Raw genomic sequence first — 20,024 nt, 5'->3', positions numbered from 1 at the left:
AGGAGTGACCTACAAGCACAAGAATAGAAAGGTTAAGCAAACTTAATGTGTATGCTTGCTCAGTTGCATCCGACTCTTTGTGACCCTGTGGACTGTGAACCCACCAGGCTCCTCTGTCCATGGATATCTCAGGCAAGAATACTGGAGTGGATTGACAGTTCCTCCTCCAGGGCATCTTCCTAACCCAGGGACTAAACCCAAGCCTCTTGCATCTCCTGCACTAACAGGTGGATTCTTGACCACTGCACCATCTTCATTTAATGAAATATTATTATACAAAAATTGAGAAGTAACTATACATGGGAACATGCTCCAGCTATAGTTTTAAATTAAAATACCAGGATAAAGAATTATTTTATTGAGTATTTTCTCAATGTAAAAGGGGGAGAAGAGCTTCAGAAAAGACTGGGTAATTTGAACCTTTTTTTTCTATTAAACAAAAAAATAGTACCTTCTGAATTTTTCTTCTGTGACTGTGGTTTATTCTTATCATCATGGGAACAGTTATTTTTTTGGCTAAGGACATTTGTGTCCCTGGGGCTAGTGACATGACACCTGGGCAGGCTCTCGCTGCAGACTCTTCATCTCTGAGCCAGGCCCCTTCCTGCCGGGCGCCCCTGATGTTCCCAGCTCCTACACAGATGCCCCGCTCCTGCCTGCCCTCCGTCTTCTCCCTTTGGGTAGGACATGATACCTGTGTGTGTGTGCTCATTCACTCAGTTGTATCAGACTCTTTGCAACTCCATGATGCCTACTGTTCAGTTAAACCTTCTTCATGTCCTCTCTCTATCGTCTACGTTTCCAGAGAAGAGAGTGAAATACTTTGAAGTCTGTACTTGAAAACTGTCTGAAGGCATTTTCTCGATAGAGTTTGGTTTTCTCCCCTTGTCCCCAGGTGAAGCACTGGGATTCTTCCATGTGGAAACCCACAACCTGAAAAGCCCACCTGGTCAGCTCCAGGTTGTGTAGGAGACCCTGGGCCTCTGCAGTGTATTTGAAATCCAACTCCTTGGTTTCCTACCTTGCTTTGGAGTTGAGTTTTGCTCTTCCATGTTTTGCGTGTATCTTGTTCACTGTCCTCAAGAGTTGTGCTTCACTTCACTGCGGCAGAGCAGAGTACATTCTGATTTGCTACGTTTATATGTATCTTGAAGCTAAATGTATATATGAGTAGTTTGCCTTGAGATTACACAGTGTAAACAGAGTAGACACCTAAAAATTGTGGTTTCTGTGTTCTCTCCATTTGAGTATTTTGTAATTTCTTTGAAATATTTGTGGCATAAATAAAACAAGCTACACTACAAGGAAAAAAAAATTGTATGGCCTGAAATAGGGCTTAATATATCAACTTGGACAACTCTAAAAATCACAGTGCATAGAGGAAACAAATAGCAAATTGTAGGATGCCTCTGTATGTTCTGAAATAGCGAATAGCATTGTTTGTTTAAAGCCAAAGTATTGTGCATTATCGGTAGATATTTAAACATTTGTAGTAAAAGCAGTGGGCTTCCCAGATGGCTCGGTGGTGAAAAATCTACCTACCAATGCAGGAGATATGGGTTTGGTCCCTCAGTGAGGGGATCCCCTGGAGGAGAAAATGGCAGCCCACTCCAGTATTCTTTCCTGGAAAATCCCACGGACAGGGAAGCCTGGCAGACTCAGTCCATGGTGTCGCAAAGTGGGACATGACTGAGCACATGTACACACACACAGTAAAAGCAATGGGAATGGTGAGACGGTGAGCATCACTAGAACAATGGTTACCTATGTGGAGAAAGAGAAGGGATTGGGATTGAGAATGAGCGTGCAAGGCTGGGCCCATGAAGTGTCTTCTTTCTTAATTTGGGAGGTGGACATATGGGTATCCATTATGTTATTGTTCATATTTTTTACATGCCTGCATTATTACTGATACTTTGTCCCTTCTTTCTTCTGACGTAATATGTATGGCTTAGTAGGAAAAAATACCAGTTTTAACATCAAGTCAAACCAAAACTAATCACAACAGAAATCAAAAGCTACTCTCCAATCATCAGTTCAGTTCAGTTGCTCAGTCTTGTCCAACTCTGTGACCCCATGAACTGCAGCATGCCAGGCCTCCCTGTCTATCACCAACTCCTGGAATCCACCCAAACCCATGTCCATCAAGTCAGTGATGCCATCCAGCCATCTCATCCTCTGCCATCCCCTTCTCCTCCTGCCTTCAGTCTTTCCCAGCATCAGGGTCTTTTCCAGTGAGTCAGCTCTTTGCATCACGTGACTAAAGTATTGGAGTTTCAGCTTCAACATCAGTTCTTCCAATAAACACCTAGGACTGATCTCCCTTAGGATGGACTGGTTGGATTTCCTTGCCGCGCAAGGGACTCTCAAGAGTCTTCTCCAACACCACAGTTCAAGAGCATCAGTTCTTGGGTGCTCAGCTTTCTTTATAGTCCAACTCTCACATCCATACATGACCACTGGAAAAACCATAGCCTTGACTAGACGGACCTTTGTTGGCAAAGTAATATCTCTGCTTTTTAATATGCTGTTGAGGCTGGTCATAACTTTCCTTCCAAGAAGTAAGCGTCTTTCAATTTCATGGCTGCAGTCACCATCTGCAGTGATTTTGAAGCCCAGAAAAATAAAGTCTGACACTGTTTCCACTGTTTCCCCATCTATTTGCCAATCATAGCTCATTGCAAACCTAAACTCACATCATAAATTTCCATTGTGATACTGACTGCCCTTTGTTCTGCCAGCTTCACTTTCCTCATCTGTAATTTGGGGAGACATTACTAGGACCAAATGGCATCTTGTATGTTCCTGTTGCACAGTAGTTACCCTCTGACATCCTTGCAAACCCTACCAGGCATAGAAGTGTGTCTTGTGGGCTGCTCTCTGTATCCATTGGAATATTTTATCATTTATCAGACCAAGAGAAAAAAAAAACCCTCTCTAACCTATACTCTACATCAGCGGCAAAACGTTTGTTGAAAGCAACCCTTGCCTTGCTTGATGTCACTGAATCACATCGTCACTGAATTGTCTTCAACTGAATTGCGCAGATGCAGTGTAGACGGCTCTGGTGCAATAACGTGGATGGAGCGCACAAAGGCTGCCGAACTCAGCACACGCCCTGGGCTGATGGGACCGAGTGTGATGAGCCTGGAAAGGCAAGTAACGCCCCGATCTGTTCTTCTGTATTGGGGCAGATGTGGGCAAGATCTGGGCTGTGGGCTCAGTTACCGTTGTTGAGAACATAAGATAACGCAGTGTGTTTCAGCATGCATAATACTTTTTTGAGGTAGGAGGTTCAACTTTGCTCTTGAAAATTGTGCAAACTTACCTTACAGCCTAATACTGACACAAGGGACATAGCTATCATTATTTCCTCAATTTATTAGACATATTTTTCTCATTTTAATGTTTTTGAAATTCCAATGTGCTTTTCAATTTATGGGAACATTTAATGTGAGGTACATATCTTTTCTCTCTCTCTCTCTCTCTCTCTCTCTTAGAGTGGCAGTGGAAAAGGCTGTTAAGTTGTTGGAATATCTTAAATTCAAGAAAATACAGAAGGACTTCCCGTGTTCACTGCTTGCATACTAGGCTTTTCCCAGGCAGTATTGATCGCTTAATGGAGCTGTGATGTCACCCAGGTTATTTGCAAATCCAAATTCTGAGTTAGTTATAATAGTTCCCATTTATTTGTTAGTAACCAAACAAAATCTGCTTCTTGTATAGCCTAGTGATAACAACATCCCAACAACTACAAGTATTATTAATGTAACATTTTGCACCTGGTGTCTATCTTTTAAGGAGAAAAAGGGTAGTATGTTAAGGATTTACTTACCAAAAGTTTTAGATATGAACCTGATTTTTAAATTCATAAAGAAAATGGTATTCTGTCACTTCGCTGTGATGCAATCCCTGTACTATATCTGAGTCTCATGTCATCCTTACTTAAGTTTTTTCCTTTCTCCTCACTTCTCTCATCGTCCACTTTACTCACTTTTATTATTTTGTTCTCATCTGATTTTCTGTTTTTCCATTTTAGGAATCAGTAGGTCCCAGTGTTTTCCTGGAAACATGTGGTTCTCAGAGATGAGGAACTTACCTATCCCATCCCTGATTTTATAGATAGGGAACACAGAGGAGAAGTGACTTCCGTTCAGCTCAGTCGCTCAGTCATGTCCATCTCTTTGGGACCCCCACGGACTGCAGCATGCTAGATTTCCCTGTCCGTCACCAGTATTCAGGACTGGTTTCCTTTAGGGCTGACAGGTTTGATCTTGCAGTCCAAGGGACTCTCAAGAGTCTGACTTGCCCAAGGCCATTCAGCCTCACTCTGGGTGGAGTCCTCACACACACCCTTCCCTCCCTCCCTCCCCATTTCTCTTCTTTGTTTTCTGTGTCTGAAGGGGTTGCAGGCTCCGCAACTGCAGGGTGTGGCTATAACTCAAGCTCACCAAGCTCTTGAAGTCTCTGTGGTCAAGTAGGAGAACTAATAGCTTATCCACTCATTTCTTAGAGTAATTTCAATTTTTTTAAATTTTATTAGAGTGGTTTTATAAAGTTGCAATGAAGATGATTTTGTACTTGACCTAGCTTGGTTACTCTGTCAGCTCTGGTCTCACTTCTCTACAGCTAGGACCTTAACATTTGAGAATACAGCTTTCTCCAAGAGCAGCCTAACAAAACTTTGTAAGGACATTAGCATAACAACTTTCGCACTGCCACTTTCACTCACTTAGAAAGAAATATATCTACTTGGTCAGAGTGAACCTTTCACTTTTTGCAAAACATTTAACTCAGTGTGTTGTTGATGGCCAATGAGTCTTAGGTTTGAGTGGAAATATGGTTCCCAGGCTTCCACGTCAGCCATCAGAATTCACTCGTTCTTCCTCAATGAAGATGTAGCTTCAGCGTCCTTCTATATGTGGTCACCCATACAGCTGCTATCAGTTGATGGGAGATGACAGTAGACATGGTTGACAACTTAGTTAGTTGATCTGAGTTGGAACCAGCCAACTATTCATTTAAATTGAGTCTGTTTGAGCTCAAAGATATCACTGGTGTTGTGTCATGGTTCTTAGTCAATCTGATATATCCACCTATTATGTCTAAATCTGATACATATTACTGATGGAAAAACCTTAACAAAGAACTGTCAGTCATATGATGACATGAATTGTATTTAGTAAAATAGTCATGTACAGGCTACCAAGTTCCATGTAGTACTTGAGAAGATGTCTATTGTGTCTTTTTCTAATCTTCTGTTTTTGTAACAGTAGCAGAAGATAAAAGATTATAGTATAATTTCATACCTGATAAATGGGGGATTTGGGGAGATCTTTCAAAAAAACATTTACCTTGTAAGCGTTTGTTCAGCAAAAGCAAGAGACTTCAAGGCATTCCAAAGGGCAGAGTCTGAACACTTTCAGAAAAGCAGCTTTGCAGAGAACATGATGGGTACATATTTAGTTTCTTTTAGTAAAGTGGCTAAGTCTAGTAGCTTATATTAAAGACATGGCTGTTTGTGTGTTTATTTCCCAGAAGAGCATTTATGCATTTTACAAATAAGATGGTGAATATGTTTGCACAAATGTTCTGTGTTTCTCCATTCTGTTTTGTTTTCATCAAATTGGCAGTAAAACCTTATCCTTTTCTCTAGCAAATTCTGACTCCCTTTGCTGCTGGGTTAAATTTTTTTCCTTTCTCTTCTCTCTGCCCTGCTCCCTCAGCAGTAATCTGTCTTGGACTGCTGACACAATGTTATTTTGATGAATGGCTCTCTCATGTCCCTTTATTTTTTCCATTCTCTTGTTAAGTCCATTAACATTTTCATTTTAACCCTGTTTGTAAATCTGAGGTTTGAAACTCTTGTATTTTAAGCTTCTTTGGGACAAAATTGACCTCCAAGTCCTTCTTCCAGTCTCTTTAGAAAAACATTTATGTAAAATATCATTTAAATGATTCTGGGTGCTTTTAGGAAACACTGATTATGTTTTGGCTCCAGCTCCACCAGTTGCTTAATGCTTTGTTATGATGTAACGGTTTTTCTAGTATATAATTATTGTTTGTTTAGTTTCTTGGTAAAATAGATTAACTTGATATGTGTTTGCCAAACAGTCCCCACTTCCAGCCTCTTTCACCTCAGGTTCTTCCCTCTTCCTCTGAGGTTCTCCCTTCCCTTTGAACCCCCATCAGTGGTCATATCAGTAAGAAATATTTAAGTTGCAGACAAGTTTTATTTAGGTTTTCTTTTAAGAAGGGTCCCTATAAGGACATTTTAATCCATTGTTAACTAACCTATGCCCTTATTCTGCTCTGGTTTATGGTAGTACTTAATGAGAATTATGGTCACTTTGAAGAATATTGTTCTTGTGTGAAGGTAGAGTCTATAGAATAGAGAGGCTAACAGAATAAGGACTGAAGTGTTGTGAGGAAAAAAAATATATTTCCAAACAACTTCTCATTGTGAGAGTCCATGACTAGCCATAGGAATGTTCTCTTTAGTTTGTAGAATTTATAAAATGTGTATTTGATATCAAGGTTTGAGGGCTGAATTTGGGCATTGGCTGTAACCTCAATTGTATATTAATTAAGAATTTTGTTCAGGTCAGATTGAATTGTAGTAGTATAAGAAAATTGGCTTTTTTTCTGACATACACACACATGCAAAAACTAGTCAGATGTAAGCAGGTCATGGAGCTGCCATTGTAGGTGTACAAAATAAGAGACACAGGCTCCTAATTGCTTTCTGTTCTCCTGTCATATGCAAATAGCCATCATCCTCAACGTCACAAAATAGCTGCTATAGCTCCAGCCATTGACTCTGAGTCCCAGGCAGAATGAAACCAAAGGACAAGGTGCAAAGAGGCAAAAGGACCATCCCAGGAATCTTATCCAATGAATTCTGCTAACATTTCTTTGACCATTTCTACCTATACAAGAATCCAGGGAAATATAGATTGTTAAGAAGGATGAAGAACAGAATGACAATGGGTAGACACCTCAGACTGTCAACCTCACCTCACCATCTCATTAATCTTGCTTTCAAATCTCTGTCTGTTTAAGATATCAAAAATTGTTCCCATTTGCTAACAGTAGAAGGACAGCATATATCACAGTTACAGTGTGTACTCTGGAGCCAGATTGTCTATGTTTCAGTATTAGCTCAGCTCCTTAACAGATGTTTGACATTAACCCCCCTGTGCCTCTGTTTTCTTTTCTGTAAAAATGGGGTAACAGCAATACCTATTTCATAGTATGCTATGAGGATTAAGTAAGTTAATACGTACATAATACTTAGAGTAGTATTATATATATGTAGTATTATTATTGAGTGCCTAGCAACTATTAAGTGCTATTAAGTGTAAATATTTACTCTTATTACTACAAACCTTTTTCAAGTTGGATCTCCTGTGTCCTCAGCTGTATATTAGATGCTTTCCATACATTGTCTCATGTTAAACTCAAAACAACTTTGGCAGATAGGTTCTCATTTTTCAGCTATGGAATTAGAGTTCAGTGACTCATCCGAGGTCACAATTAATTTGTAGAATGGCCACCCCACGCCACCAGACCATTTGCCTGCTAAGCTATGTCCCCTTAAGATCTGCTCTGTCCAATAGGGCAACCACTAGCCACATATGATTAGCGGGCATTTGAAATGTCATTCTGAACTGAAATGTGCTAAAATGAAAATATATGCCACGTGTTAAAGACCTAGCATGAAAAAAAGTGTGGGAAGAAAACCTTACTTATAATTTTATGTTGATTATATGGAAAAATAATAATGTCTTGGATATTTTGAGCTAAGTAAAAGATATTAAAGTTAATTTCAGTGTTCTTTTTACTTATTTTAATGTGGCTACTAGAATTTCTTAAATTAGATGTGTGGCACAAGTTATGTTATTAGATAGTGGTGCTGTATAGTACACCAGGCTGCCTCTCTCATTGATGTTTTAAAATTTTTAATTGAGGGATATTTGCTTTACAGTATTTCATCGGTTTCTACCAAACATCAACATGAATGAGCCATAGGTTTACCCATGTCCCCTCCCACTTGTCTCACTGATTTTTATGTGCATAGATTCCAAGGAAGGTTCAAGATTGCTATAAAGAAAACTGTAAAATAATTTTGGGGAGTGATGTGGTCATTTCTGCCTCTGCCCACATTTCTCGGGTACAGAGTTGTCCAGGAGTCTTTGGATGCCGAACCTTTTAAGCCTCAGCCAAACAGCCCAGAGGGAGGGATGTGGCCCCAGTTACTCAAGAGGATAATTATAAGGAAGAAGGCATAAGGGCAGAGTAGAGAAAGCCTAACTGCACTCTTTTAAATAATTGTGTGCCAGGCTTTTGCTGGGACTGGCCGCTGACTGGGGCTTCACCAGTCTCTTATCTGTCCCATTTCCCCGCGCACTCCCCCACCGCCTGACTCTGCTTCTAACCTGAGTCCTCCCTGCAGATAAATCACAGTGGCCACCACCAGCTCCGCTTCAGAGATCTGAGCAAGCGGCGGGGTGTCACTCTCCTGCTGCCCCTCTTCCTTTGTGCATTGCTCAGTGACCTCAGCTTCTTGTCAGGGCCTCACACCCCAACAATGGCAGAGGGTTGAAATGGGCTTCTCCACTCCCTTGTCCTGCTGGGGAGTTTTACTTTGTTTTACTTTAAAGCATCAGGGCCTTCTTCCTGCTCCAGACTGAAGAATCTGAAACCATTAGCAACCCAAAAGTAATAAAGTTTAGGGCTCCCTGTAATGTGTCCATTTTTGCTTTAGTCTCATCTTCTGCTAGAGTGAGTTTATAGTAATCTTGTAACTACCTTTTTTTCCCCTTCTCCCATTTAATTAAAATTGGGTTTTCAAGTCCGTGAGGAACTATAAAGCATTATATTTTACCAGACTCACAACATCTCTAGGCCTTGTTAATGGAGAAGCACTATGCAAATCCAATAACTCATTTCAACCCTGTCTACAACCAGTAGACAGCCCATTTCCACGCCTCATTTTTCCAAGTAGACTAATTGAGGGCTTCGAGGCTGACAGTCCGACTTACCCTGCTAGCCTGGAGCCAGCCGCTCATTGGCCAGTTTTATTCAAGCCAGTTGTAAAGAAGACACAGCCTAAAATCACTAAGAGGTTAAAGTCCCTACCATTTCCATTACTCACAGAGATAATTAAATTGCAGCATTTCAAACCAGTGCATGGAAAACAACGATAGTACGGTATATTTAAAAGGACAGCAGGTCCTGCAGTACCTCAAGCACCGAGCTCTCCCTCACTGTTCCCCTTATTAAATACAGCACTGCAAGTTTGGATTTTGTGTTCCCAAAGAAATGGAGGTCCCTGTGACTGATGGATCCTGGGGAAGTTGGAGTCACTTTGGAACCTGCTCAAGAACATGTGGAGGGGGCATCAAAACAGCCATTCGCGAGTGCAACAGACCAGAGTAAGTCCACGAGCTCATCGCTCTTACTACTGGGGCGGTTGGGGTGGAAAATTCCTAGAGGAAGTCATTTAAATTGAGGCAAGTGAAGAGCTCTTTCCAAATTATAAAGTGAGTGGACTTCTAGGATTGCCCAGACCAATGGTGTCTATGCTCTATCCCTCTGTATTATTTTTCTGCTGTGACCCTTTATTTTAAAAGCTTTATCTGTTAAATGGTAGATGCTTTGTGTTGCTTTGACATTCGGGAATGTCTCACTGGCCCCCACCCCAACCAAGGGCTGGGGTAGCATGCTAATAAAGCAAACAAGTAGATGTTCATTAGGAAACAAAGAAATTGGACATTTCCACCCAGATTGTAGATAAATGTTAACTTTCTACTTAGTAACTGAAATGCTGAAAAGGGCACACAGACCCCCAAGGTGGCATTAGTGAACCCCAAGGGACCTGGAAGCCTAAGTCAGGATTTACTTTTGAATCAAACTATTTTTTCCCTGACTCTTGAGGTCCCATCCTACAACCGCTTTTCAGGGTGATTCTCAGCGAGTGACCATAGTAGTCTCTACCAGCCAAACCTTGTTGAAACTTACATGTTCAAATAAAGTCCACAGGCTCTTCCCCCAGCATCTCATTATGATAGACGTGTTTTTGGGGAGAGGCTATTTATAAGCGGATTTTAAAAGTTGCTATCTTCATTATAAGGAGTAATATCAAATTTTGTCTGGTTCTAAGATGTATAAAGCTTAGAGGAACAGAAAATAATACATGCTTTTATTACCATTAAAGCTATATAGCCCAGGAGGTCGTCCCAGATTAGTTTTTAGATATGCAGACTCACAACCATCTTTAAGAACCAGCTGCTTTGGGATTATGCAAAACGGTTTGGCTCAGCAGTCCTCTTTAATTTTTAACAGTCTGTATTAGGGATAACAAACTGGATAGGAGAGGGAAGCAAGCAGGTTGAGGAGCAAAGTGGGCTAGTGCAGTAGACTAGGTTTTACTGCAGAGCCTAACCCTGAAGTCCTGACGTAGTAATAGCTACTCAGGCCAGCTGATTCTCCCTGAGTAGGAAAAAGGCCTCCTGTTGACAAAGGTGCCATTTTTTAATAATGAAAATCTGAATTGTGTACACAAAAAAGAATATAGCTTTAGCCTGTCATTGCAAGCCCTGGTCACATAAACACTCTGTATAGTCCAAATCACAGATGGCGATCAATTTATTTTAATTTATTTTTGTTCATAGTCCAAGATTGTTTCACATCCACATAATATAAATGTTTAAGGACAAGTCTATAAGATAAAGACTGATCTGTAAAACTAACCCTGTAGCTATGTATATAAACTAATATACATTAGATTTTCCCATAAAGTCTATGTCTAGTACTAGCTTTTAAAATAATAATGTAAAGAATGGACATATGTATATGTATGGCTGAGTCCCTCTGCTGTTCACTTGAAACTATCACAATATTGTTAATCAGTGATACCTCAATACAAAATTAAAAGTTTAAAAAAATACAATGTAAATATAGTAGGTGTTTTCAAAAAAATCAGATACAAAAGTGTATGATATCAAAACTTACTGTCATTATTATTCCTACTCCCCTACTCCCCACTAGAAATAACCACTAAAAAATAATTAGAAAGATTATCGATCTAATATGTATTACATAAAATAAGTATCACATAACATAAAATATGGGTCATCCTATATATATTGTTCCACAACGTGCTTGTTAAAATCGATTGGTTACGTAATCTTAGCTGCTTATATTGTTGAAGTTTTAAAACAGAACATTTTAAGCTAGCAGCAAATATGATGAATTTTTAAAAAATGTAAAACATTTGGCTACATTGAACCAAATTGTTTCTATCATGTTGTTGTTGCTGTTGTTATTTAGACACTGAGTCATTTCTGACTCCTTTGTGACCCCATGGACTGTAGCCCGCCAGGCTCTGTCCATGGGATTCTCCAGGCAAGAATACTGAAGTGGGTTGCCATTACCTTCTCCAGGGGATCTTCCTGACCCAGGAATTGAACCTGCATCTCCTGCTTTGGCAGGCGGATCCTTTACCACTGAGCCACCAGAGAGGCCCTGTTGTTATCATAATAAGCTATTATTATCATGGGAGTGTGGATATTGCAAATAGTAGGCACTTTTAACATTTTGACTCAAGAATATTCAAAAGAAGTGGGTTTTTTGTTTTTGTGTGTGTTTGTTTTGTTTTTACAGTGTTAGAGCAATTCTAAAAGTAGTGTGGAAAGAGATAAATCACACCATAACTGGAATGGGCCAGGCAAAGAAAAGCACCCAGTGTAAAGATCTCAGCAGGGAGAGATCTTGAGCTTCAAAGCGAAGCAGAGATCCTCGCCTTCAGAAGTTAGGAAGTGATCTTTAAAGACTTCAGTTAGCTGTTCTTGTCCTGGATGTTTGCTATGGGAAGTTTTAAAATAATACAACCCACCTAGCTGAGTGTCAGCACTGACATCATTTCATTAAACTCCTCCAAGTTATGTGTACTTGGGGATGTCCCTGTGAACTACTAAGGAAGGAGTCTGCCTCTCGTAACTGAGATTACGATGACGCTGGGAAGTCAGCTAGACAAGAAAGAGGGACACTGAAAAGAGAAAAACAGGTCCAAATCAGTTTAAAAGCTTGTTCAGAGAAATTAGCAGAGCAGATGGTTTGTTATGTAGAATGTGCCAGTGCTTGCTGTCCAGATTCTCAAGAAGTTTGAAAGAATGGAACTCCTGGCCCCCACGTTGGCTGGCAAAATGCTCTTCTCAGTTTCAGAAGCCCTTAGAATATAATGAGGAGCTCCATTTTTAGAATATGTGGTAGGCCTCTCTCAAGAACACTGGATTGTTCTTAAAATTTTCACTGTATTCATGGGATTCAATAATATATTTATTTAGTATCTGGATACTTTAAGCTATGTACTTTTTTTCTTTATGTAAGCTTAAAAAGGGAAGCAACCTTGCCATGTGCATGAAATTACACTATACTAGAAGAGCAAACTTTAGAAAGCATATCCTTTCTAATTTCATATCCCCAAAATGTGTTTGGTCCCAGTTGGTACACCATCATGACAATGGAGCCCTAATGTTTTGTCTTCACATGCTTTACTTTTTTAGTCCCTTTTTTGATTGATGTCCTACATATAAGATAAGCGTATGTTTTGGTCTGTAAGGATGGTCCCCATTTACATGTGTTATCCTGGAGAAGTTATCGATAGCTCTCCTTTCAATTCTCAAAATGTCCTGAATTAAACAATTACATGGTCACCTGATCTATAAGAAACATGTCATAGGATGAAATTTTAAATCAGAACCACCAAAAACAGAACTTGGGGTTCCAAAACAAGACAAAGCTTTAGATATAGAAGACCATTACCAGGCCATTGGGCCATATACTTATTTTGTGCTCTAAATTTGGCTCTGAGGTTCCTGGTGACTAGAACAAACTGGATTTCAGAATTGTTACGGTCTATCAAACTAAAAAATCATGCAGCTTTTTTTTTTAAGAAAGGCAAAATATTTCCTTCTTCTTATACTTCTGTTTTGCTTTTAAGTTGGTAGGTCAAATTAAAGAATAAGCTCATAGATTTGAGAAAAAGACAAGATTGTAAACTGCGTATTTCCATTTAGGCTTTGACTCTAGCAACTGCTTATGAAATCTTCCATAAATAGAATAATAAACGTGTATATTTCATCTAAGAAAATTAGTCCCTCATTTGGCTCTGAAGTTTTTTTGAGGTATTGAGTTGGATGAATTTACAGATGGTCCCCAACCTATGTTGGTTAGACTTAAGATTTCTCTACAATCATGCAAAAGCAATACGCTAGGTTTCCCAGGTGGCTCAGTGGTAAAGAATCCACCTGCTAATGCAGGAGACACAGGAAACAAGAGTTCGATCCCTGAGTTGGGAAGATCCCCTGGAGAAGGAAGTGGCAACCGAATCTAGTGTTCTTGCCTGGAAACTCCCATGACAGAGGAGCTTGGCAGGTCACGAAGAATCGGACATGACTTAACAACTGAGCAGGAGCACATGCAGAAGAGAAAAAGTGCTTCAGAGTTTGAATTTTGGTCTTTTGTCAGGCTCCTGATATGCAGTATGATGCTCTGATAATGCTGGGCAGCAGCATCCACTGTACCTCCCAGTCAGCCATGCAATCATAGGGGTAAATAACTGATATGCTTCTAACCATTCTATACCTAGATAAACATTCTATTGTTTACTTTCAGTATAGCATTCAATACATTACGAGATAGTCAATACTTTATTATAAAGTAAGCTTTATGTTTGATGATTTCGCTCAACTGTAGGCTAACATAAGTGTTCTGAGCATATTAAAGGCAGGCTCTTCAGTAAGTTAAGTGTATTAAATGCATTTTCAACTTTTAAGATATTTTTCAAATTACAATGGGTTTAATCAGGACATAACCCCATACTGAGTCCAGAAAGATCTATCTTTTGAAATACTGAGAATTGGCTGCTGTGGAAAAGCCATTAACTAATGAATGTATAGAGATCCAGTCCCATAGACTATTCCGTTTGACAAAGTTGTTAATGATTGCTAGTATGGCTCCTTGGTCCATCCCATCTAACCCTTGAATAGTCTTTCAGCATTCCTCATAATTGGTCATTAGACCCCTTCTTAAAACTCTCCAGATATAGAAAACATATTTACCTTCTTATGCTGCCTGTTGTATCATTAGAAATTTCTTCCTAGTGCTAACCCTAATTTGTTGTAAGTAAACATAAATGTTGAGATTTTTGTTCAAACCCATTTGCAGACCAAAGTTTAACTTTGCTTATAGGTAGAATATGCCTACAATGATCATTGCAAAATTCTCCCAAAGCTTTGGCCATGCAGCATTGTGAATTTTCCCTGTATATATGATTCAACTTGCCTATGCTGAATACAGTTACTTTTGTAGTAATTAATCAGCAATTTCCTTAAGTTCTTTCTATCCCTGTTTGAGAAACAATATTTTTAAAAGGATTTTAGTAGTTGGAAAATGTGACTAATACTATTTTTAAAGTTATATTTCCTATAATTTTCAGTATTTGCCTATGGGGGAATAAAACTCGCACTCAGCTAAATTATTAAATTAAAACAAGAATTTTTCCATGAAATTCAGTTGTCTGAAGCCCTCCCCATTACACAGTCCATGTAGATTCAGTAGAGATCCTATTGTCTAGGATATTTTTTTAAAGCTATATATTTTAAAGGGCAAACTTACGCTCATTCATAAAATACCATTTGCCTTCACACAAAGAGCAAATAAAGTCATAGAATGAGTTTTGAAATGGGAAGAGACCTGTCTCAAGAGTGGCACTGTGGGAGGGAGGCCAGGTCATGGGCTTTGGGTCAGGAAGGCCTGCCCTGGTCTCTCAGCCAGTGTGTCTCACTTAACTGGCATGGAAACTTGCCAGGTTAGTTAACATTTCTAAACCCAGTTCAAGCAAAGGTTCAGAAACAAGGATGTCACTACCTACTGCACAGGATGGCTGTGCACAGTCAGTGACCTATCTTGGCAAGTGACATGGTGCCTTGTATGCTAGACCAGCTCAGGGCTCAGCAAACGTTTTCTGTAAAAGGCCAGGTAGTGAATATCTTAGATTTGGGGAGCATCAGCTGTCTACAACTTGAGAAACATACGTGGATAATATGTAACATGTGGGTGTAGCTATATCCCAACAGAACTTTTATAGACATGGAAATTTGAATTTCATATATTTTTTATGTGATCCAAAATATTCTTTTTATTTATTTCTAAATCATTTTAGAGTGTTAAAAACTATTCTTAGCTCACTAACCATATAAAAACAGACAGTAGGCTGGATTTGGCCCATGGACTATAGTTACAGACACTTGGAATAACTTAACATTTACTGTGTGGGTGGCCATGTTCAAGTGCTTCAAATCTATTAACCATAAAACCCTCACTCAGCCCCATGAAGTTGATATTAGCATCATCTCCCTTTTATGGATAGGGAAACTAAGACTTAGAGAGATTCAGTGATTTGCCTAAGATTGCACCGTTGTTAAGAAACAGGGCTGGGGTTCAAACCTGTTTCCAGGGTCCGTATATAACCTTCAGCAATAGTGCCTCATACATGGAGTGTTTTCTGTGTGTTCTTTATTTTTTTTAATGTCAGTTATAAAAAGAAATTTAAAAATGCTCTTTTGGTAGTGGTCAGAGCAAGCAAAGGTGGACAGTGTTACTATGTGAAACGGGAAGCCACCTGCAAATGGTAGCTGTTTGCTGCTCTTGTTCAATTTCAAGAGTCAGAAAACACTTGATATATAAGAGAATTGGAAGGAAAAAATCAACTGTAAAAGAAATTATTTTCAAAAGGGAAGAAATATGAGTTACTTTCAGGCAACAGGTAAATGACCTGATGGATCCGCTGTAGTTAATTGAAACATGAAAAAAAAAATTCCATGAAGTTTGTTTCAATTTGAGAAAAAAGTTGAAGGGGATCTTCGTTATAAATGGAAAAACAGATTTTACAGCTATCTGAGCCTGCTCTGTTATTCATGTGTCATCAGTGATATTTTATGCATGAGACTGGGTTGCTTTGGTACTGAGAGAAGAACTTGGTATCCAGGAAACCAAGACTGCATCTCTACATGGTACCAAAAAAGAAAAAGACAGGACTCTGGGCTGTAGCTCATGGGTAATGAAACAGAAAGAGCACAGAGGGAGAATCTGGGAAGCTTGAATTTCAGTCTGGTCTCTGCTCTTGTGTTAGCTGTGTTACCCTGGGCAAAGTTCTTAATTTCTCTGAACCTTCTCTCCCTTGGTATAAAAGTACCTCAACTGGCTTTCCCTTGCACAAGATATGCGTGAGTACGGGCTAGTCAAGCACACAAGGCAGATGTAAGTCACATGGGCTTAATGGGGAAACGAAAGCCTTCATGATAAATAACAGTGAATACTTACCATACTCCTTATTGAACTCTTCATTTATAACAAGCCTTTCAGGTGAACAGTTTCACCTCTGTTCACTTGGGCAGAACGAAGCTCACAGAGGCCAGGTAGCTCACACAAAGTTGCCCAGCTTGTGACTGCAAAGCCCACGCTCTTACCTCCCTATCCACTGCGGAGGGAACATGTTTATAAGAGTATCATAGACAGGCAGCCCTTCCTGAGACTCAGGCACTCAGCAAGGCCAATGAGACTTGACTCACCCATAACAAACAAACTGCTGGATCGGATTGGGTTGGGTTGTGCTGAAATATGACGTCAGAGTCGCTAACATTTTTAGGCATCTGCTGTGTGCACTCATTTTAGAGAAGAGGAAAACTGAATCTGTGGGAGGCTAGAATGTTGTCTCTAGTCACAGAGTGAGGCTAGGGCCAAGACAGGAAACCAGATCCAACTCTTAGCCTCTGCTGCTGCTGCTAAGTCGCTTCAGTTGTGTCCGACTCTGTGCGACCCCATAGACGGCAGCCCAGCTCTGCTAGACTGCCCTTGATTCTGTATTTTACGTCATGGCTATAGTTCCCATTTCCCAAGTCCTAGTTTAACAAACAAAACAAAGGGGGGGAAAAAACACAGCACTTCTTGTTATCTGAATTACTCTGAAAGATTCACTCTAAAGACAAAAGGTAGAAATCTTTCAGCTTGAGAGGTGCCTTAGAGTAGCTACAGTATCCAGGCTGCTCTAGCTGTGGGTGGGTGAGTCTGATTTCCTCTGATTCTCTGATCTTCCCGTTTCCGTGATGCACTTGGCAAGCTGTTGACCGTTGGGAGATGGGTTATATAATTTACTCTCTGGGTCACATCTGGAAAATCCATGAGCGGGGTTGCATGCTGAGATTAAATTGTTCTGTGGTGCTTTGCAAGGCATCCTCCACACTCTTGTCACACACAAGTTAATGAAACCAGTACACTCTCTCCTGCTTCTCCTATTAAGTTTAGTCAAAATATGAGCACATCCTATCCCATTTTATTTGTAAAACAAAACAAAAACCAATAGTCATACAGGGAGAGAGAGAGAAAGAGAGAAGAGGGAAAGAAATAAATGGAAATGGAATGGGGCAAGTTTTAGGATGGTCACCCATGAGAATACCATGGTACAGAAGTAGACAGGAGCATTCCCCGTATTCATTTGTACCTTTGCTCCTTCTGTGTCTTTAAAGGAATGTGGATGTTCAGGGCATGGAGGACAGAAAATGACCTGATAGACCCCAGGTTTTATATTTCAAACTTTAAGTTAAATGCTCTCTCATTTTATCCTCAAAACTGCCTTACCTTATCAGAATGGTGCTTTCCCATTCTACAAATGGAAGGGTTGAGGCTTGCAGACACTCAGTGACTTGCCCAGGGTTAAACACTTAATGATGTTGAAGGCAGAGTACAAACCCAGACCCCCAGAGCCCTTGCCCTGGCCACTGGCACTGACCACTTCACATTTGCCTCCCTCCAAGACAGGAAGCCACATTATAATATACAATATTATAATACACTAGAGAAATACAGTATAATACAGCCTGTGTGTTCTTTACCTTTCATCAGGCCCAGAAATGGTGGCAAGTATTGTGTAGGGCGCAGAATGAAATTTAAGTCCTGCAACACAGAGCTGTGTCCGAAGCAGAAGCGAGACTTCCGAGACGAACAGTGTGCTCACTTTGATGGAAAGCATTTCAACATCAACGGTCTGCATCCGAACGTGCGCTGGGTCCCAAAATACAGTGGAAGTAAGTTCATCTGGGGAGGTGCCCATGACTGCAGGCTGGCACAGGGTCCAGGCACAAAAGTCACGTCGCATGGTATTTCTCCTGTCTAGTTTTGATGAAGGACCGCTGCAAGCTGTTCTGCAGGGTGGCAGGGAGCACAGCCTACTATCAGCTCCGTGACAGAGTGATAGATGGAACGCCGTGTGGCCAGGACACCAATGACATCTGTGTCCAAGGCCTGTGCCGGGTGAGTCCCAGATGGCGCTCTCTTCACTATGTTGTCCTGCTGCCTAACTGATGTGTAGCTTCCTCAATACAATAGCAGCTGCTTGCGTCTGTGCATTATCTCCAGGGCAGTGGTTCTCAAAGTGGGGTCCTCAGACCAGCTTGAGCACCATCTGATTCTCTTTTTTTTCTGTGTTTTATTTTGTTTGATTTTTTTAAATTGTAGTGTAATTGATTTACAATGTTGTACTAGTTTCAGGTGTATGGCACAGTGATTCAATTATATTTATCTGTGTGTATACATGTATATAGATATATATATATATCCTTTCTTTTCTCTTATTGGTTGTGACAAAACATTGAGTATAGTTCCCTGCGCTTGGGCTATATAGTAGGTCCTTATTGATTATGTATTTTATATACAGTACTGTATATCTGTTAATCCCAAACTCCTAATTTATGCCTCCCAGCACTACGTGATTCTGATGCATGCCAAAGTTTGAGAACCACTGCCCTACATTTTTCTGACACTCTCTGTGGGGGCCTGCAAGAAACTTCCCTGTGAGGAAATTATAATCGACACTATACACGACTTCTTTACCTTAACCATTGTGCATAAGGTTAAACCCAAAAGCTTCCTGACAGCAAGTTTTAGAAATTGAATAACACTTCTGGCAGATAGTAAAGCATCAAAGCACTGATTTATTGAGGTTTGGCACTATTTTTCTGTTCTCATCAGTCAGAAATCAGTTCTTACACAGCCAGGCTCTGGGATGATGCATTTGTTCCTTGCAAGCAGTCCAGAGCACATTGAAGCTCCTTACTGGTAGGATTTGATGGAAGAGTCTCTGAGCTTCACCCAACTCCTGACCACAGCTACAGTGAGGACTTCCTTGTCACTCCATGCTAGAGCAAAACATGGAGTTTCTCCTCAGAGACTGGTTCATTCGAAGGAGCAAAATAGATGAGAATGTGAACTCTGACCTCCTGGTCTTCTGGTAATTGCCACTGATGTTTGCAGGCTCTCGTCTACTCTGCTGTGTTGCGTTAAGATAGGAAGACACTGCAGAGGCCACTTGGAACCTGAAGCCTCAACCTGGCAGCCTGCAGTCATGCTTTAATCCTCCATTCATAGCCAGTGTTTAAACATAAGGGATTTCACATAAAATCAAATTTTCAATATCTTGGAAAATTGAGAAATGTCAACACTACCCTCCTGTTTCTGCATGGCAGCAGTAGCCTGGATTAGACAGGGACTGCTACCTTAAGATGGGGTGTGAGCTCTTCAATGGGATAGCCGTCAGCCACTCCTTAATTTTTTTGTTTTTTTGTTTTCATTCCTGAGCTGTTTTTTGCATTTACTTTACTTACTTGTAGGCCAGCGCTTCTCAAACTTTAATCTCTAGATGAAGCACCTAAGGATCTTATTTACATGCCAGGAAATATACTCTGACTCAGTGAATCTGGGTGGGGCCTAAGATTCTGCATCCCCAACATCATTTGGGATGCTCATGGTTGCTGGTCCAAGGACCACATTTTCCCATAGCAAAGATAAGGACTATTTGAGTTCACCACACTCAAAAGTTTACAGAGACTTTAAGTTCTTGTCATTTTGAATGCTCCTCTTTCAAAGAAACACATTACCTAAGAATTTATAACCTCTCTAATACT

At 40.3% G+C, this 20,024-nt stretch overlaps 1 protein-coding gene across 1 annotated transcript in view; it reads left to right on the top strand.

The window, feature by feature from the left end:
• ADAMTS9 (ADAM metallopeptidase with thrombospondin type 1 motif 9) overlaps nucleotides 1–20,024 on the top strand; it is a 162,659-nt gene that overhangs the window by 38,065 nt on the left and 104,570 nt on the right. The window contains exons 11-14 of the mRNA XM_052658936.1: nucleotides 3,048–3,155; nucleotides 9,292–9,437; nucleotides 17,968–18,149; nucleotides 18,239–18,375. Coding sequence (XP_052514896.1) covers nucleotides 3,048–3,155; nucleotides 9,292–9,437; nucleotides 17,968–18,149; nucleotides 18,239–18,375 — 573 coding nt within the window. The remainder of the gene's footprint in view (nucleotides 1–3,047; nucleotides 3,156–9,291; nucleotides 9,438–17,967; nucleotides 18,150–18,238; nucleotides 18,376–20,024) is intronic.

Source organism: Budorcas taxicolor, chromosome 1 (genome assembly GCF_023091745.1).
Source record: "Budorcas taxicolor isolate Tak-1 chromosome 1, Takin1.1, whole genome shotgun sequence".
Classification (NCBI taxonomy): Eukaryota; Metazoa; Chordata; class Mammalia; order Artiodactyla; family Bovidae; genus Budorcas; species Budorcas taxicolor.
The sequence above is the reverse complement of the archived record's forward strand: the minus strand, read 5'-3'. Positions and strand labels throughout refer to the sequence as shown.